A 20,924-nucleotide genomic window follows, 5' to 3' on the forward strand; every position below is an offset into this window, starting at 1 on the left:
CAAATCATCCAATATCATTAGCAGCATACTCCCTCCTCTAATATCTTGCCTAAAAATACAGTATCCTTTACTCTGACTAATTATGGCTAAAATGTAATTTTAAGGAGTGGGTGTTAGAGAGGATTTCGGATGGACTAGAAAGTGTACAAGATTGGTGGAGACACAATTCAAAAGCAATTCTGATCTGTGCAGTCAAGGTGCTTGGTGAAGCATCTGGAAAGATTAGGGATCAGAAGGAGGGTTGGTGGTGGTGGAATAATAATGTGCAAGAAGCAGTGAAGGCTAAGATGGAGGCAAAGAAGTAGGACAAGTCAAGAGTGGAGGACAGAGAGAGAAAACGAGAAGCCAAAAGAATGGCTGCAAGGTGAAAAAGAGGTTCCCCCCCTCCAATGAGGGACTTACGACGAAGTAATGCCAGCGGTTCGTCACTCACTGCTGCATCCATGCCCTAACGGGATGTTTTAAGCCATTTCGGAATCCTATATAACGCTATATTCATTTAACTGGAACTAGTGTGGGATCTACGGTTGTTTTTTTTGTTGAATTTACAGGAGACGAAAACCTCAAGTTTTCCAGAGAAAAGACATGCTTGTCCCTACCAGAGATCGTCTTTCTCAGGAACCGGTCGGAGAAAGGGTTAGAGGTAAAACAAGGTCCTCGACATTAAAGTGTCCGCAACAGGGAAAAAGCTCTCCAAACTCCACAAAGATTACTTTTATTATTAAGGTCAATGCTCGTGCAAGCATGCACGCACACACACACACACACACACACACACACACACACACTGCAAACTCTAATAACATGTTTTCTGATCATCAGCTGCAAATATATAAATGCTTCAGCTATATTTTCTCCTTAAAAATCAGGTTGCTTACAGACAACTGAAACAGTGGAGATTGAACTGCCCACTCATTCTCCAAAAGTTGGATAGGGCTGAAAACGGCCTCGCCTACTCCCTATATATATACAGGAATAAAAGGCATTAGATGGGGTTTGGGGGTTGTAATCACCAAGTCAACTCTTTCCCTTTGCTCCTAATGCTCCTGCAATTTATGAACAGACAATACCACCAGTCTTTTTTTTTTTTATACTCACATCTCTGTAGTATGGACAACCCAGCTGGACAACTTACAGGTCTCTTTTTATATCTGATGCCTCAACTTATGCACACAAATTTTCACATATCCAATAAGTCTGAACTAAACAAGTTCCTTTTGTAATCATAATCACTTCCATGATTGAGCAGATTTGTATCTTTAACACAGCTATATATGTTAGTCACACTTATACATGGATTATCATCATTTCATGACTTCAATATTAGACCTCATACCAAGAAATAATTTCTCCAGAATCCTAATACCAAATATATTTTCAAGTGCAGGCCATTCTTCCCTGAAAATAGCTACTCACATAAAATAAATAAATAAATAAATAAAAATAACAACCATTTCTTTACAGCCTGTACATGGAATTATTTGCCATCATAGCCCTTCTTAATTCAGTAGTCATATCTTTATAACAAATTAATGATTTTTACTCTATCCTCTTTGTTCTCACTTCATCCAGAAATTGTTTCACATCATCTCTCATGCCGTATTTGTCATTAGTTAAATTGTTTGTACTTATAAAAACTGCAATCTCTTTTACTTTTCTTTTTTGTTTTTTCCAGTTGCATTCATTATATTTTCCCAGAAAACTCAATGTAGTAAAGAATCATTAATAGGTATGTTTTCTGAGAGTTGCCATATCATATAACATCCATCTTTTTATATTCTATTTTACTTACCTGATCATTATTTTAGAAGTTTTTTCCCCATTTGGCTAGACTATAATAAATTTAGTTTAATCCTTTATCCAAGTGTAAGCAAACAAAGTTTGTGCCTGAAGTATCTTCAGGACTGAGGCAACTCATGGTAAAGGTGGACCAAGCTCTCATCACTACCTGTCTTAGTATCTTGTCCTAGTAGTCTTAGTATTTAGGTAAATATGACTTCACCATTACTTCTGCCTCAGTCTCACCACCTCTGGATCTGGCTCCCACTGACGAAACCTCAATAAAGGTCGAATCTGGTCCTGATAGTGGCCCTTCCCTTAATGCATAGCATTATACATGTCTGCAAGGAGATGTGCTTTGCATTATGGAAGATACTAAAGACAAGTAAAGATGAGAGCTTGGTCTTACCTTTACCACGAGTTGATTCAGTACTGAAGATACTTGAGGCACAAACTTTGTTTGCTTATACTTGGATAAAGGATTAAACTAAATTTATTATACCTGATCATTACTTAATAATATCTTACCTATTTCGTTGCTTTTCCTTCTGTCGTTAACTTTCTTGTCTGTTCTATGCCTCTATAAATGCTTTTTTCAACTTTTTCTAATTCCAGCATCATCTGTCAAATAACATGTTTCAGTCTTGAGATGTTGCAAGTTAATTTATTTTCAATTGCTTCATTAGATGGAATGCTTGCATGTTTTTTTTTTTTTTTTTTTTTCAATAGTACATGAATTCAAGAAATAAACATAAACTGGGTTGTATATTGGCTGAAGAATTTTAATAATAGAAATAAATTAAGGGTAAAAACACCGACAAATTTTGCCAACTTGGCTTTGGCTTCGTCAGGGTGTATAAAAATGCTACAAAACAACTAACAGTTTGTGAAAGAATAAACCGAATAGAAATGTATTTTTTTTACAAATTCAGAAGAACGCATACATCAAACGCATGGAGCGTGTATGATATCAACTATCGTTATGCAGGTACATTCTATAATTAGCAGCGAAATAAAACTTTGCCATATTTAGTGATCTTATGAGGGTCTCCCAAATATCAGCAATAGCAAAATTAAACCCTTTCTTTAGTATACCTACTTTCGGGTTTAGATAAAATGTGGTTGGAGAAGTTAAAGACTACCATGTTATCTGGAAGGTTAGGTCTTGACTTACAGCTGTTTTCATAAATAATGTTGAATTTTTCATCTTTAACTTCTCCGACCACATTTTATCTAAACCAGAAGTCGGTATACTAAAGAAAGGGTTTAATTTTGCTATTGCTCCAGATCACATTCCTAAAGTGGACATCATATGTAACATAGAAAACGTAGTTTCATCATTACCTGAACCCATAGCCAATGATCTCAGATTGAAAAGTGCCATTATTCTCTCATCTTTCAGACCCCCAAACAAAAATATCACACCTTTAGAAAAAAAAAAGAGGTATGGCTAGTTTGAAGAAAAACAGGGAAATTATTATCTTAAAAGCAGATAAAGGTAGCTCTACAGTTTTCCTAAACAACAGAGATTATGTGGAAAAGATCACGGACTTACTCTCTGACACATCTACCTATCGTGCATTAGATCAGACCCCCCCCACAGGAAAAAACCATAATGAAACCAACAACTTGTTACATAATATGGACAGTTAGCAAACAAACCTAAAACAGAGATTAAAGTCGCTATATCCACTAACAGCGTGACTATATGGTTCTCCTAAAGTGCACAAAAATGGAATACCTCTATGCCCCATAGTGGATGAAATTCATTCTCCCACATACTTATTTTCGAAACACCTCGCCCATCACCTAAAGGCACACATCCATAATTTGGATACCTACATAAAGAATTCACAACATTTCATTTATAAATTGAAGAACATCTCGATCTCGGCAACAGACATTCTTGCCAGCCTGGATGTGGTATCCTTGTTTAATTGCTGATTACTTCTACATTACAGTAGAAGTAATCAGCAATTTGAACAACCTATTCCCTCAAGATATTGCTTCTCTTTTTAAGCATTGCCTAAAATCTAATTTTTTCATATGTAATGGGATGATTTACGAGCAATTAACAGGCCTCGCAATGGGCAGCCCTCTTCCCCCCCACACACACACACCTTGTGCAGATCTCTTTATGGAGAAACTGGAAAATGACATTCTGTCTCAATTAGACCCTAAACCCACAGTGTGGTGGAGGTATGTGGATGACATTTTCATTGTATGGAAAAACATAAAAAAGGATCTTTTACATTTTTTAACCAAGATAAACTCCTTCCATCATAAAATAAAGTTCACTTTGGAACTTGAGAAGAATAAACAACTGTCATTTCTAGATACCTTAATTTAAAAAAAATGGATGGACATATCAGCCTTGCAGTTTATTGCAAACCAACCAACACAGGTCAATATTTGCATTTCACATCTTCGCACCACATTTCTCAAAAACTGAGCATCTTACACATGCTCAAAAATAGGGCTACTCACATCACAACAACAGAAAAAATCTCAAAGATGAATTATCTTATATATTAAAAACCCTGATAGATGATGGTTATCCAAAAACACTGACCCATAAGATACTTTTCTGTGACCCCCCCCCACCCACAACAACAATCTGAAGAAACACATCACAAATCCTCCATTGCCATTCCTTATGCTGGGACAGTTTCAAAAAAGATTGCTACACTCCTAACCATTATGAAATACAAGTGACTTTCAAATCTATAAAGACTATCCGCCACTTTTTATGATCTACAAAGGACAGTAATGCCTTCTTCAAATATGCTGGTGTATATAACAACCCCTGTTCATGGGGTTTAAACTACATTGGTCAGACCTCAAGAAGTTTGGAAATAAAAAAAAGAGAACACATCGGAGATGTAAACAACAACAGAGAAGACAGCTCTGGATTAGCCCTTCTTTTTTCGAGCATGAACCATACCATCGAATGGCGAAAAAGCTCCATGCCTTATCTAGAGGAAGACATCAAAGAAGCTATAGTAGTCATCCAATCTAAACACAGCCTCAATAGAAATCAAGGATTAATTCTAGCTGATATTCGGAAGACTCTCATAAGATCACTAAGTATGCCAGAGTTTAATTTTGCTGCTAAATACAGAATGTACCTGCATAACAATAGTTGATATCATACACGCTCCATGCATTTGATGTATGCGTTCTTCTGAATTTGTAAAAAAATACATTTGTATTCAGTTTATTCCTTCACAAACTGTTTAAGTTGTTTTGTATCATTTTTATACGCCCTGATGAAGCCAAACAGCCAAGTTGGCGAAACTTGTCGGTGTTTTTACTTAATTTGTTTTACTTAATCTATTATTAAAATTTTTCGGCCAATATACAACCCAGTTTATGTTCATTTCTTGCATCGAACTGATGATCAAAAATAATATAGAATCACTAAGTACATGAATTCTTTTTCTCAGCTTTCCTATTCAGGATAGTTTATTTTTCTTTCTTTGTTTCTTTTTCTTGTGCTACTGTTCTAGTGCATTTTTTGACACCATTTTAGAGCAGTAATATGGTATCCCAAAAATAAGTTATAAAATATACCAAGTAGAATAAAAAAAATAATTTTTTTTTTTATAATAATTAGTATTTTATAGTATATAAAATGCTAATTATTCTAAGAAAAAAAAAAATAAAACAATAAAACAGAGAAAAATGACCTATTTCACAGGAGCATGAACAAATTGATCTTTCACAATAGCCTCAAACTAGACTTTAACAAAGACAATCAAGAAACTTTACTTACCTTTCTTGCCCAGCCACCAAGAAGAATATCATAAACCTGAACATCTATATTCACATTTTTGTTCTTATTTTTCATGGAAGAACTTTCTACAGCACGATGTGCTCTTCCAATCTAAAAATAAATTTACTAATTATGTCATTTAGAAACAAAATTATGAATTCAAGCAAAATTAATCAAATAAAAAATATATAATAAAAGTCAAAATTCTTTACCTGTAAGTCTTTGTTATAAATAATAATAATAATAATAAAAAGAGTTCAATTTGAATTTTTAAAATACCGACCAGACTGTTCAGTTAAGATTATCTAATATAAATAAAGAGCTATCTATAATACTCCAGGAAATGTAGTGACCATTTGGCAATTTTTTACTGTAAAATTTGACAGAAGACTTTAATCTCGGTCAATAATGCCCATTCGATGGAAAAACTCTGGGGATAAATCCTGTGTAAGGCATGAAAAACCTTTTCTATGGCTTTTCAAAATGTGAGTCTGCTAGTCTTGAATGGAGATAGCAGAATTTTTCTTCACAGAAACTGAGGTTTTCCATCTCTGAAGCAGATAAACTGATTAGAGAAAAGAGAATAAATGTAATTAACAGACTTAGCCAATCATACAAGCAGGGCCTGATGTCTTATCACCACATTAATTAGGTAGCCACGAAGCTAAATTTCATCATAACTCAAATTTCATAACCTGGTGTGAGACACTCTATTTGGTGACGACCCGAAGCAGATTAAAAATTAGTTCTCTATTTGGTCTCTAAAAGTGTTTTAGGACTGAGAGTTAGATTATCTAAATCCCGGTAGACTTGCAGTAATGATGTATGATAAGTTTAAAAATCTTTCATCAGCATGGGATTTGTATGGATTTTTTTTTTTTTTTTTTTTTTTTTTTTTTATATTGCTCCCACCCATGAAAGGTTATTTGCAAACTTATAGTACATTTTGTAACATGGGTAGGCTAAGGATTTTTTTAAATCAATTTTATAATTTTTTTTTGTATTTCTAATTTATTTTAACCCTTCCCTACAGACCATCATCTTCTTTCGCTATGCCTTATCCCATGCTAAACGAAGCGCACCAATCTTTAACCTTCCTCTTCCAAGTTCACTGGTCCAGGGCATCCTTCAGACTCCATCCTTTCTCCCTAAGATCCTCTGTCACCTTATCCCTCCACCTGAGCTTTTCCTCCTTCCCTCCAACTCCATATACTCCTCACCCTTCCTCTCTACATGTCCGAACCACCTCAGCCTACTTTCTTGTATCTTCTTGCCAAATGGTCCCACCTTAACCCTCCCTCTGATGTAGTCATTTCTTATCCTGTCCTTCTTTGTCACACCACTCATCCATCTCAACATCCGCATCTCCGCTACCTCCATCTTCCTCTCCTGTGACTATAGGCCATTTCTCCGTGCCATGGAGCATCGCCGGCCTCACCACCATCTTATACAACTTTCCATTCCTCTTACAACTCACTCTCTTGTCGCAAAGGACCCTGCTCATCTTCCTCCAATTCATCCACCCGCATGTTATTCGGTGCTGTATTTCCTCATCCAAGTCACAATTCCTCTCGACAACTGACCCAAGGTACTTGAATTTCTTCCCTGAAATTAGCCTTTCACCCTGAAGTCGTATGACCATATCCTCTTCACTCCCCGTTGACATATATTCGGTCTTCTCCCGGTTAATTCTCATTGCCTCTCTCCTCCAATACCTTTCTCCACTCTTCCAGGGTATTTTCAAGCTTCTCTCAGGATGATTCACATAGAACAATGTCATCGGCAAACAGCATGATCCATGGTGCCTCCTTCTTGACATCCTCCACTAGTACATCCATGACCAGGTCAAAGAGGTAGGGGCTCAGAACTGACCCTTGGTGTAGCCCTACGACAATGGGGAACCCTTCTGTCATGCCGACACCAGACCTGACCTGAGTTTCTGTTCCCTCATACATCTCCTTCATCAACCTCACGTACTTCTCCAACACCCCTTCCCCTTCTTCCTTATACACCTCCATACCTCCTGCCTGGCCACTCTGTCATATGCCTTTTCCAGGTCTATAAACACCATGTGCAGCTCCACTTGCATCTCTCTATATTTCTCCATCAATCGCCTTAGCGCAAATATCACATCCATTGTCCCTCTTCCTGGCAATCCAAACTGCTCCTCACTAATTTTCGTTTCCTGCCATATCCTCCCTTCAATTACTCTTTCCCCATATCTTCAATGTGTGTGACATCAGCTTGATCCCTCTATAGTTGCCACAGTCTTGAACATCTCCTCTTCCTTTGTAGATTGGGACGAGAATACTTTTCCTCCATTCCTCTAGTATCTTTTCCTGTTGGGCTATTTTCCTGATCAGATCCCATAACATGTCCATGCCCAAACTTTTCCACACTTCCCCAGGTATCTGGTCTGTCCCCACAGCCTTTCCATTCTTCATTTTTCTCAGTACCCAATCCACTTCCTCTTTACTTATGTCTTGCACCGGTCTCTCATTTGTCTCTCCATCCTCACACCTCTCTCGGATTTTCCTCATTTAGTGATTTATGGAAATATTCTTTCCATCTTCCTCTAATTTTGTCCTCCTCTTGTAATACTACTCCTGAGGCATCCTTTATCTACTTGACTGATGTTATGTCTTTCGAGGCCTTATCTCTGGCTTTCGCTATTCTCAACAACTGAGCTTCACCACCATTTCTCTCCAGTTCTTCATAAACCTCATCAACTGCCCTCACTTTCGCCCTCGCCACAGCTCTCTTTACATTTTTCTTCGCTAATCTATATGCCTCCTTATCAGCTCTAGTTCCAGTCATGTCCCATTTTTTCTTTGCCTCTTTCTTTTCCTTGATCTCCAACTGCACCTCCTCATTCCACCACCATGCCTCCTTATCCTCAGGAGGTCCCTTTCCTGATGTTATACCAAGCACCTCTTCTCCAATTTTTCTAATATTCCGACTATTAACGTCCCACCATTCTTCCACATCCTCTGGTAACTTCATTTCTTTCAATACCTTTTCTTTAAACTTATTCCTTGGGCCTTCCTCTTCCAATTTCCACCACTTTATTCTCCTCTGTATCCGCCACTTCCGTCTATTCTTCTTTTCCCCTTTTATATCACAGTCTACCACAACCAACCTGTGCTGTGCCGCTACACTTTCTCCATTAATCACTTTACAGTTTTTCACCTCCTTCAGATGTTTCCTACGACACATAATATAGTCAATCTGACACATTCTATCCCTGCTCTTATAGGTTATCAGATGCCCAACTCTCTTCTTGAACCACGTGTTAGCTATAGCCAGATCAAAGGCCACAGCATATTCTATGATTCTTTTACCTTCTTCATTTCTTTCACCACTACTCTAACCCTCATGTACCCTTTCTTCACCGCTTCGTCGGCTTCCTACATGCCCATTCAGATCTGCTCTGACGATCACTCTCTCACCATCAGGGATTCCCATTACTACTTGGTCAAGTTCTCTCCAGAATGTCTCTTTCTCCTCCTCATCACAACCTACTTGTGGGGCGTAGCCACACACTATAGTAGCCACACTTCCTCCCATCTCAAGCTTAACACTCATAATCCGATCATTCTTCTGGCACACCTAGCAGACTCCACCCTTCAGCTCCTTATCGATGATAATTCCAACTCCGTTTCTTCCCTTCTCATTCACACCGCTATAAAAGAGTTTATATCCCTCCGCCAGCTCCTTTGCTTTATTGCCCTTCCACCTTGTCTCCTGCACGCACAAGATCTTCAGCTTCCTTCTTCTCACATGTCCACTATCTCCCTACTCTTCTCATTCATCGTACCCACATTCAGCGACCCGATTCTTACTTTACACACACACACACTCTCTTTCTGTTGGACTCGCTTCTTTAGCCGAACCCGTCCTTAGTTCAGTAGCCCTAGCCTACTTCTCACAGTCCTCGGGCAACAGAACTGCGCGTCGCTTACAGGGGACGCCCTAGCTGTGGTCCTTTCTCTGTTATCCACCATTTCATCCTTGGTTTTGGCATGGTTTTTTTTTTATGGCCGGATGCCCTTCCTGATGCCAACCCTCCCCATTTATCTGGGCTTGGGACCGGCACCGAGAAGACTAATTTGCCCTCCCCAGTGGCTGGGTTTCTTCCCTACAGACCATACATGGAACTAATTCAAGCCAATAAGAGAGGCAGTGGTCTCACACCAGGCAATGAAATTCATCTCCAACATGACAATCCCAAACATCCATGCCTGGAGTGGGATTTAAACCAGCAGCCTATTGGTTAGAGAGTGAGTACACTAACCACTCAGGCTGGCTGGCTGGTTACACACACACACATACACACACACTCGGGTCTCTTTTTATGCGGTTTTGAAGTTTTGTGGTGCATAACTTCAAAACTGCATAAAAAGTGAAGAGTGAAGATTTGAAGTTATGCGGCGCATGACTTCAAACTTATGTACCGTTGTACATAATGAACAGTGTGTTGCAGCACATTCTGGCTTAATGTGAGTAACGTGTAAGCAGTGAGTGTCCGTGAAGTTTAATTTAGCATGTGAGTAAGTGTTTATCTTTTCATTATCATAAGTCTAAATTTTGCTAATTTTATTTTAAAGATTTAATTTGGCCCAATGGAGAAAAAATTACCAAAGAAAAGCAATTTCTTTGAAAATAAAAATTGCAATTTTAGATCACTTAGCAAAAGGAGGGGGATCTACAGCGATTGGTAAACATTTTAATTTAGGTGAATCTACTATAAGAGCAATTAAAAAGAATGAAGTCGCAATAAGAAAATCTGTCATTTCTGGCACAAAACTAAGTGCCGAATTACCATTGTACTCAAGAGATGCTTTATTAAAAAAATGGAACGAGCACTTGTAATTTGGATTGAAGAATTAACTCAAAGAAGAATTCCTATAAGTGGTTATTTAATTAAACAAAAAGCTCTTCGGTTTTATGAACAGATGAAGCAGAGGAGCCATCTACTTCCACTTCCCAGGCCGGTAAAGAATTTTCGGCTAGCAACGGATGGCTTACCGTGTTTTTAAAAAGGAATGCACTTCATAATGTGAGATTACAGGCAAGGTTACAGCAGCAGATGAAGAAGCAGCCAAAAATTTCCAAGAGAAGTTAGCCAAAATTATTGAAGATGGTGGATATTGTCCCGATCAAGTGTTTAACGCTGATGAAACAGGATTGTTTTGGAAGAAAATGCCTAGTCAAACATACATCACAAAGTCTGAGAAAAAAGCAAGTGGGTTTAAAGCAAGCAAAGATCGAGTAATGTTGCTACTTTGTAGCAACGCATCAGGGGATCTAATGTTGAAACCCCTCCTAGTAAATCGATCTCTAAGACCACATGCTCTAAAAGGCAAAGATCTAAAACAGCTGCCAGTACACTGGATGGCTAATACAAAGGCCTGGATAACAATTGCTGTATTTACTAAATGGCTCAATAATTGCTTTGTACCAGAAGTGGAAACATATATGAAGCAAAAAAGCTCTCGATTTTAAAGTTTTATTAACTGTTGACAATGCACCAAGTCATCCGCATTTAGAACATCCAAATGTGCAGATAGCGTTTTTTCCACCCAATACAACAAGCATTACTCAGTAATTACATCAAGGCATAATTGCTACTTTTAAAAAATATTATGCAAAGCACACTTTTCAATTTATATTGGATAAACTAGAAATTAATCATTAACAATAACTGACATTTGGAAAAAATTTTCTATTTTGGACTGTTTAAATGTTGCATCTGCTATCGCTGAAATAAGACCACAAACTTAAAATGCCTGCAGGAAAGTAGCTTGGCCTGGATGTGTTGCAAACAGTGCAACCATTCAAACATCTACATTATCAGCAGAAATCATTACTCTGGCACATGAAATTGGTGGAGAAGGTTTTGATACATTTCGCCAGAATGATGTACACGAATTGCTTGTGGATAATGCTTTAAGTGATGATGATATTATCGGATAGCAATTAACTTTTAGATATCATCGAAGATCAAGAAAACGATAGTGAAGCAGAAGAAAAACCTGTTCCCTTCACTGCAAATATAATTCGAGAAAGTCTTAAAATGTGCAATAAATTGGAAATCATTTTCTCTTTTAAAAGCTCGTTCACAAATTCTGAACGAGCTTTTAAATTCCAAAGTGAGCTGAAGAACTGTATGTCTGGATATCCCGAGCTGTATAAAAAATTTAGTAAAATCATCATCGCAAAGTTTAATTACTGATTACATTATCAGAAGAAAAAAAAAATCAGCACAGAAAGAGAATGAAGCTAATTCTGTTTGTGAAGAACCATTGCCTTTACAATACAGATCTGATGCGCTATCTCTTCTAGCGATGAAAGTGATTTCGCACCAATTCACAAACGTTGCTAAATATTGTCTAATAGCAACGATAATTCTGATGAAAAAATGTAAAATAAATTGTTACTTTTTAATAAAATTAAATGAAAAAAGCTTTAAAGCAAACTTAGGCATTGTTATTTTTCTGAAATTTTATTAATTTTTTATGTGGTTTTAGAAAATTATGGAACACATCCCTAATTTTTCAACATAAGTTAGGTCTTTTTTTGTGCAATTTTTTATATGCGGTTTCCTGCAGAACGTATCTACCGTATTAAAAGAGACTGGACTGTACGTGGGTGGTCTGAAAAGTTCCCGGCCTCGATCATAAATGGCAAGACTATTGCCAAGATTTTTTTTTCCTAAGTTGGTACATCCATCATAAGCATACATGTGAAATTGCAAGTCATTCTATTAAGTAGTTTGTTTTATACAGCTGTCTGAAGCAAAAGTATTGTCTATATCCCTTGAAATGGATAAAATTGAGTATCGTGCAGTTATAAAATTCTTTGTAAAAGAAGGTTTAATGGCAAAAGAAATTCATTCAAAGTTCATAAAAGTTTATAACACTTTTCTCCTTCATTTTCGACAATTAAGAAATGGGCTGCCGAGTTTAAACACAGCCATACCAGTCTTAAAGATGATCCATGTGAAGGACGTTCCAAAAAGTGTAACACCAGAAATCATTGATCAGTGCACGATATATGGTATTAGATGACCGGTGCATCGAAGTGCATGAAATTGCTGAGACTATAGGCATTTCAAAAGAATGTGTAGGATATATTTTGCATGAAGAATTGCAAATGAAAAAGCTTTGCGCAAGATGGGTGCTGCACTAATCAAAAACACACTTGCAGGAAAATCTCTGAACAATATTTGGGGCTTTATTAACAAGAATAAAACTGATTTTGTGTGTCGATTTATTACTATGGATGAGACTTGGATTCACACCAGAATCCAAACAGCAGTCAAAACAGTGGACAGAAGCCAGTTGTTCAGTGCCAAAGAAGACAAGGTAATGGCATCGGTGTTTTGGGATACTAAAGGCATTTTGTTTATTATCTTGAAAAAGGTAAAATAATAACTGGGGAATATTATTCCAATCGTTTAACCAGACTAGATGAAAAAATTAGTGGAAAAAGACCTGGTTTGCAGAAGAAAAAAATCATCTTTCATCAGGACAATGCACCTGCCTACAAAGGTGTTTTGGCAATGGGAAAATTAAGGGATCTGCAGTATGAATTGTTGGAACATCCACCCTATTCCACAGATATGACTCCCTCTGACTTCTATCTCTTCCCAAAACTAAAAATCTTCCACGCTGGTCAGTGTTTTTCTTCGAATCAAGACGTGATTGCAGCTGTAGAGGAGTATTTTGCAGATCTTACTGAGAACCAACTACAGGGATGGGATAATGGCGCTGGAGCAAAAATAAAAATAATTTTAAAATTATAAATTTGTTTTTTTTCATTGTTAGGCCGAGAACTTTTCAGATCAGAGCACCCACGACTGTGGGCGACTGATTCAGAAGTGATTGTTCAACTAATGAGCGGCCATGTTGCTAAAAGCTATCAACCTGGTATATGCAACATTGAACTCACTGTTACATCTTCACCATATGACGAAACTCGGGGATTGGATAATGGCACTGATGATGATGATGGTGTGGATGAGGAGGCAGGAATAAGAATTTTGCAATAGGAACTGACGAGATATCAGCAAGGATTCTAAAAGAGTATTCAGCTGAACTGGCTATTCCTTTGACCAGGCTATATAATTTGAGTCTCAAAACAAGGAAGATTCCACAGGAGTGGAAAGAAAATATGGTAATCCCATTGCACAAGGGTAGTGCAAAGATGTTGGAAGTTTTTTCCCACTTGGTTTGACTATAATAAATTTAGTTTAATCCTTTATCCAAGTGTAAGCAAACAAAGTTTGCGCTTGAAGTATCTTCAGGACTGAGGCAACTCGTGGTAAAGGTGGACCAAGCTCACATCACTCCTTGTCTCAGCTTCTCCCATAATGCAAAGCACATCTCCTTGAGGACATGTATAATGCTATGCATTAAGGGAAGGCCACTACCCAGACCAGTTTCAACCTTTATTGAGGTCTCGTCAGTGGAAACCAGACCCAGAAGTGGTGATATTAAGGCAGAGGGCAATGGAGAAGTCATATTTACCTATACGAGTTGCCAAAAGGTGTACCACCTTATTATTAAATTACTCTGGATTTTATTTTACTCTGGAAATTACTTTGGATATTATTAAATTACTCTGCAGCATTATACATGTCCGCAAGGAGATGTGCTTTGCATTATGGGAGATAATGAGACAAGGAGTGATGAGAGCTTGGTCCACCTTTACCATGAGTTGCCTCAGTGCTGAAGATACTTCAGGCGCAAACTTTTTTTTTTACACTTGGATAAAGGATTAAACTAAATTTATTATGGTGGTGCAAAGAACAAAGTATCCAACTATCGATCAATCAGTATCTCAGGAGTGGTGGTGGTGGTGAAGATTTTGGAAAAGTTGATTAGGGCTTGCATTCTTAAATGGGTTGACAGAGAATCTCTACTTTGCAATGAACAGCATGGGTTAACTAAAGGAAGGTCATGTTTTAGCAACTTGCTTACATCCTGGATACACTATGATACTTTTGGATTTTGCTAAGACTTTTGATAGAATACAGCATGGAAGACTGTTGCATAAATTGGAGAATATGGGATTAGATTATAAACTAATGACATGGATAAAAGGATGGCTGACTGACAGATATCAAAAATCCATATATGGGGGATGTGAATCTGCAAGATACAAGGTAACAATGGTGTGCCTTGAGTATCAGTCCTTGATCCATTATTATTCAGTCTGTATATTAATGACACTGGGTAGGATTTGATATGTGTCATACAGCTATTTGATGATGATGCAAAGATAGGTATGGTAATCAGGAGTGCTGCTGATATTCAGTACTTGCAGCAGAATAATTTGAATAGGCTGGAATTGTGGACATGGGAAAATGGCTGTCGTTTCAATGTTAATAAATGTAAGGTCATGCCCTTAGGTGAGATTAGATATCCAATGTAGTATTATATTGGTGGGATTATGCTTGAAGAACCTAATGAGCTAGGGATCTTGAAGTTTCAGTAGATAGGAAGTCGAAGTTCAAGGGTCATTTAATTTCTCATCTTCACTAAAAATTGTGCCTAAATAGGTGAAACGTTTTACTTGTTCTATAGGTTCATCATTCAGGATACAGTTCATGTTTCCGTTTCTGCCTATTTTCACTGTGTTTGTCCTTTTATTGCTGATTTTCATACCAAATTTACTACAACAGTTATTCAATTTAGTCAGGAAATCTTGCAGACTTGTACTAGATTTATTCAGAAGTATAACATCATATGCATATAGTAAAGAGCTAAGATTAACATCGCCAATTTTGATATCAGATCTGATAGCACTTTTCTTCAAAATGTGGTCCATACAGATAATGAATAACAGCAGAGATAATGTGCACCCTTGTTGCACATTATCTCTGTAAGTCTCACATTGCACACCTGATTTGAACATCGAACCATCATCCTGTATTTCCTTCAATTCTAATTGTTTATTCAAATTTAAATAGAAACTATGTATTGTTCGATATAATGTCTCTTTTACATTATACAGTATAATTGTAGCATTTTGCAGAACTTTCCTCTTGGCACCTTTTCCCAATATTCCTCATCAATTTGTCTTAAAGTAAAATGCTGATCCTGACAATCTCTGTTTGACCTGAATCCAGCTTGTTCTTCATCAAGTTTCCCCTCTCACAATTTTTCTTAGCCGTTTCTCAAGTATACTTGCATAGATCTTACCAGAAACACTCAATAAGGAAATACCTCTGTAATTCTCACATTGTTTTATTTCCCTTTTTATAGATGGATACTATGAGAGCTCTACTCCAATCATCTGGAATTTGATCCTTTGACCAGGCCTTCTCGATTATGCAACGAAGCCACTGAAAAACTTCTATACCTCCATATTTGAGTATTTCTGGTTGAATATCATCTACTCCAGCTGCCTTTTCACATTTCAGATTTTTTCTACTTCAAGTATGGATATACATTCCTAACTGCAGTCCTGTTGGAAGTTTTCTCCCACCATGCTGACACTACTTGTTTCATTTAGCAATCATTCCAAGTAATTACTCCAGACAGCTAGAATATCTTTATCTTCCATTTTCATATTTTATTCCTTTTACACTACTCTTTCCTCAATTTCTAAGCTTTTTCAATAGTCTCCAGTACATTTTGTCACCTTCCTGATATTTATTTTCTATGCTCTTACCAAAGTCTTCCCATACCTTTTGTTATGGGAAGACTTTGATAAGAAAGTGTATCAAAAGTTACTGACTTACTTGCCAGTAACTTTTGATACACTTTCTTCTTTTTCTTGATTACCTCTTTAATTTCCTGAGTCTACCATAGTCTATCATGAAGTTCTGATTTCTTTATCCTTACAGATAACCTTACTACATGCCTCTCTGGCTGAATCAATCAATATTTTCTTCAATGTTTGCCACTGAATCTCCAATGTTTGCTTCTTGTTTTCAAACTTTCATGTTTTCTGCAATGATGTTTGTGCCTAAAGTTAAACTCTGAAGGCTGATCAACTTTGATTCGTTTTAAAACTACCTAACACTTTTTTTTTTCAATATGAAATTAAATTTTATCCTGCTCAAAACTAAATAGTAATCACTTCATATTTCAAATCCTCTGGATTTTGTGTCCTGAACCAGTGAGAACACATTGCTATCAACTATATAGTCAATGAGACTTTTCTTATTTCTCCATGTGAAGATTTTTCTTCACATGGAGAGAAGATGCAAGTCTTCTCTCCATGTGAAGTTCACATTTTTATGTTGGAACATAGTGTTAGTAATAACTAATCCATGTCCTGAACAGAAACTCATAGGCATTTACCATTATTATTAGCTTTGCTACTTTTCTCCAAATTTTCCAAAACATTTCTATATGTCTGGTAATCATTTCCTACTCTGCTGTTCAAATCTCCAACAAGGACCAACTTTTCTTTTTTCATCCTATCAGCTGCTTTCTCAAATGCCTCAAAAAATTCCTCGACTTCTTCCTTAGTAGAACCTTATGTGGTTTACTAAGTAAGAAGTGTAGGCACAAATAAGGACAATGATACTGTGGGACCATAGGCTCATATGTTCCCCATTCTGATATTAGGCCACATCACCTTACTCGATAATACCTGCCATTGAAGATTATTATTTTTATATTTATTGATGAATACTATAGCTACTCCTTCTTTTTTCCTGATTACCATTGCCTGAATATAACATTTTGCATTTGTTGGTTAGAAAGATCTCATCTGTTTTGTCTACTTTTGTTTCAGCCTATTGTGTTAATCTGTTATTTATCCAATTCTTCTGCTAGTTCCATTTCTTTTCCATTGATGTTTTTTTTTTTTTTTTTTTGATAGTACCAATCTTGAACTCTGCTGATGTTGAGTTGGGACACGTTCTGGGATTTTTTCCAACTTTGAATTGTTCGCCCTAGTTCCCTGACAAAAACAATGGGGACATTATTTAACGAGGTGATACCCCAGCTGGCATGAAATTCTGTCATGTTGTACTATCATTTTACATTTTGGTTTAGGCCTATAAAAATGCAATTTGGTCAGCTAAATTCCAAATTGTTAGTCTATCCTTGTTCTTTCAGTATCCTGGTGGATATCTAACAGGATGCACCATGTAAAGGTAAGTACTGGATTAGGTCAGAAGCTCCAGTTGGTTCTCTGCATTCCCTAAAAGGGTATGTTTAAGTCTTCCCAGCTTTGATCCCTAAGCAAGTGAAGGCTCTTTCATTTGCTGTTAGATAGCTCTGAAATACTAATGTTTATTCTAACATTTTGAAGTGAAAGCAAAGATTATGAGCATTTATATATACTGTCTATTTTTGCCATTTGTGCACTATGTTACATGAAAAAATTTTACAGTCAAACTTGACTTGATATATGCTAAATATATATAGCTATTTATTCTCCCTTTATCATTAATTTTGAAACTAAAAGAAATATCTTGTATCATATGGCAACTTTTATTTCTCATCAATTTTCCACAAGTATATAGCTGTGGAAATTCATATTTATTGATTAATTCATTTAGGCTGTACTATTTTTTAAAGTATTCAAGATGAATATATTTATTATGTGCACCTTGTTTTATTATTCACACCAAAATATCTTTACCTTTCAAAGTACAAAAGCAAGAGTGGAAAAAAAGGTGTTGGAGGTGCTTCATGAGCCAGAAATGCAAGGACTGTCAAAAGAGGGGAAATGACGAATGTTAATGCTGAAAGACATGAAATCAAGAGTGTGGTAAAGAATGCTGAAGGAGTAAATGAGAGTCCAAGAAATATGAAAGGAAGTTATTGAAAGCCGTGGTTGAAAATAATGGTATGATAGTGGATACAAAAGATAGAGACTGATTAGGAGTTTATCGGCACTAGGATAGCAATTGTCATATTGTGCCAAAGAAGTTACCACATCAATATATGCAATAAATAGGCTTTTCCAAATTCCTAGTGTCTCTCTGACATTTGCCCTCCAGTAAAATTGACAATTCATTCAATCACCAGTTCATTTCCCTTTTCTAAAACTGAACTGCTCTTCTCTTAGACTTTTTCTCTATTTTATCCCTTATTCTTTTTGCCATTATCCTTTGGTAAATCCTTTGCATAATGACACAATATGTTATTCCTCTACAGTTACTGCACTCCCTCCTTGAGTTTCCTTTATATATTGGAACAATAATCCCCTTGGTCCAATCATCAGACATTACCTTCTTTTTCCATATCAGTCTAAAGATGTCACATAACCATTTCAATCTTGTACTATCAGAAGCTCCGATCAGTTCAACAGGCAAATCATCTATCCTGGGGAAGGGGGGGGGGACCATTCCTCATCGTCCTTAGTGCTTCTTTGACCTCTGCCAGACTTATTTCCCTTTTATCTCTTTCATCTCTATATTCATTTCTGCTTCTTTCATTGACTTTTATCTTTGTTTAACAGCTCTCTGAAATAATATTACCCATCATATTACCTGGTAGTCATAGATTTCTATATCCATTTATTTATTTATTGATCAACAAAACATTTTCTTGTTCCCATTAACATTCACCTAAAACTTTCTGTAAATTCAAGCCAGCTTTTTTATCTTTTTTCTCTTTAATGATTATTATTATTTTATTTACTTATTTATTTTGCATGGCTCTTTCTCCTAATAAACAATTCTATCAAAGCCATTTGATTCTAAATGGCTAACTATACAAATAAAATAGTTGCTTAGAGATTTGTTTAGATCCTCCCTAAATTCTGATCCTCTTGGTGACTTAAGAGAGAGAAGTCGAGAACCTGAAGGTTAAGGGTCATAACAACAAAAGATAGAATTCTGAGAATTACCCATTACATATTTACTGCACTACATTAACAAAAAAAAAACCATAATGTATTTTATAATTTAAAGTTAGGTATATTTAAATGCATATAAAAAAAATTGTGCCAGAAAAAAAAACCCATTAAACCCTGCTAAAGTAGCCCACCATCCTGCTTATTGGATGTTTGAAAACTGGTATTAAAAGCAGAAATTTTCTGGTTATCTCATCCTATTCTTGACTGCATTCCTTCTAAACTTCCATGGATGCCCTCTCCTCACCTTCCATAAAATGAAAACTTCCATCTACTGGTATATTTTATAATGTTTTCAAAAGTTTGTATGTTGCAATCATATCTCATCTCTTTCTCCTGTTGGCCAGCATCTGCAGTCCACAACTTCTTAATCTTAACTCATAATATACATTCCACAGTCCTGATAGCATTTTCAATAATCCTTTGAATTCTCTCCACTGTGTCTGCATCACTTCAGAAACTAGTAGAATCTGCACAAATCTGATTCCTTACCCTTATCAATGTTTGTTTCGGCATTGCAATGATCCTCTGAATTGTATTTGCAAGCTTTGCTACATGGTCTACTGAACCTTCACAACTTCCTATCTACTAAACTCCAATATCCCTACCCTGATTAGTTTCTTCTAGCATAATCCTACCAATATTCCATCGTATATCTCATCACACCAAAAGGCATAACTTTACATTTACTAACATTAAGTTGAAAGTCATTTTCACATAACCACAATTCTAGTTTATTGAAATCATTCTGGAAGTATTGCATGTCAGCTGCATTCCTAATTACTCTGCCTATCTTTGCATTATCAGCAAATAGTTGTATGTTGCCTGTCAAATGCCATGCTATATCCTTTAAAGCTTTAGCAAAGTCCCAAAACATCATGGGGTAACCATTCCCCCTTGTCTAACTCAACCCTAAACACTACTATGAAATGTGCAAAAGTTACTCAAAAATGACTTTTGCTTGGTGAACTCATGCTACTCTTTGTAGAACATAGATTATTCACTGTCAAACTATTTCTGTATGCAATCTCTTACCGACATATCCAAAATCTTCACTTCACTACAGAGATATTGATATGTTGATAGTTAGACACATTAGTCTTTGCACCATCCCATCCCAGGAATGTTTTACAAATCACTTTTGTATCTGAAGTAAATGATAGGATTTATGGTAATCACTACTGTGGTCTTATTTATTAGCCTAGACAGTACTTCTAGAAATTGCTCTTGCCAGCCTAAATATTTATGTTACCTGTCTACCACCAAATACCATTAGCCAACCAGTAGAATAATGTAAACTTGTACCATCTTTATAGATGGGAACATACCTATGTTTCTAAAATTAAATCTAAAATAGAATGTATGTATGTATGTATATGTGTGACTTGCAGGAGTGATTGTGTATTTTTAATTTGTAACTATACTATTAGTTTTATATAAACAACTGAATTTCATAGGTTTAAATAAATTTAGGATAAGAGCTGTATTTTTCAGTTATGCATATATACAAAAATAAAAAGAGCAACATATATAAGGTTTGCAA

General features: G+C 36.4%; 1 protein-coding gene across 1 annotated transcript in view; it reads right to left on the reverse strand.

Moving 5' to 3' along the window:
- PolrMT (mitochondrial RNA polymerase) overlaps positions 1–20,924 on the reverse strand; it is a 603,530-nt gene that overhangs the window by 544,729 nt on the left and 37,877 nt on the right. The window contains exon 4 of the mRNA XM_090391417.1: positions 5,555–5,665. Within this exon, the coding sequence (XP_090247543.1) occupies positions 5,555–5,665 (111 nt within the window). The remainder of the gene's footprint in view (positions 1–5,554; positions 5,666–20,924) is intronic.

Source organism: Typopeltis vanoorti, chromosome 4 (assembly GCF_054136105.1).
Source record: "Typopeltis vanoorti isolate ZY-2024b chromosome 4, IOZ_Tvanoo_1.0, whole genome shotgun sequence".
NCBI lineage: Eukaryota > Metazoa > Arthropoda > Arachnida > Uropygi > Thelyphonidae > Typopeltis > Typopeltis vanoorti.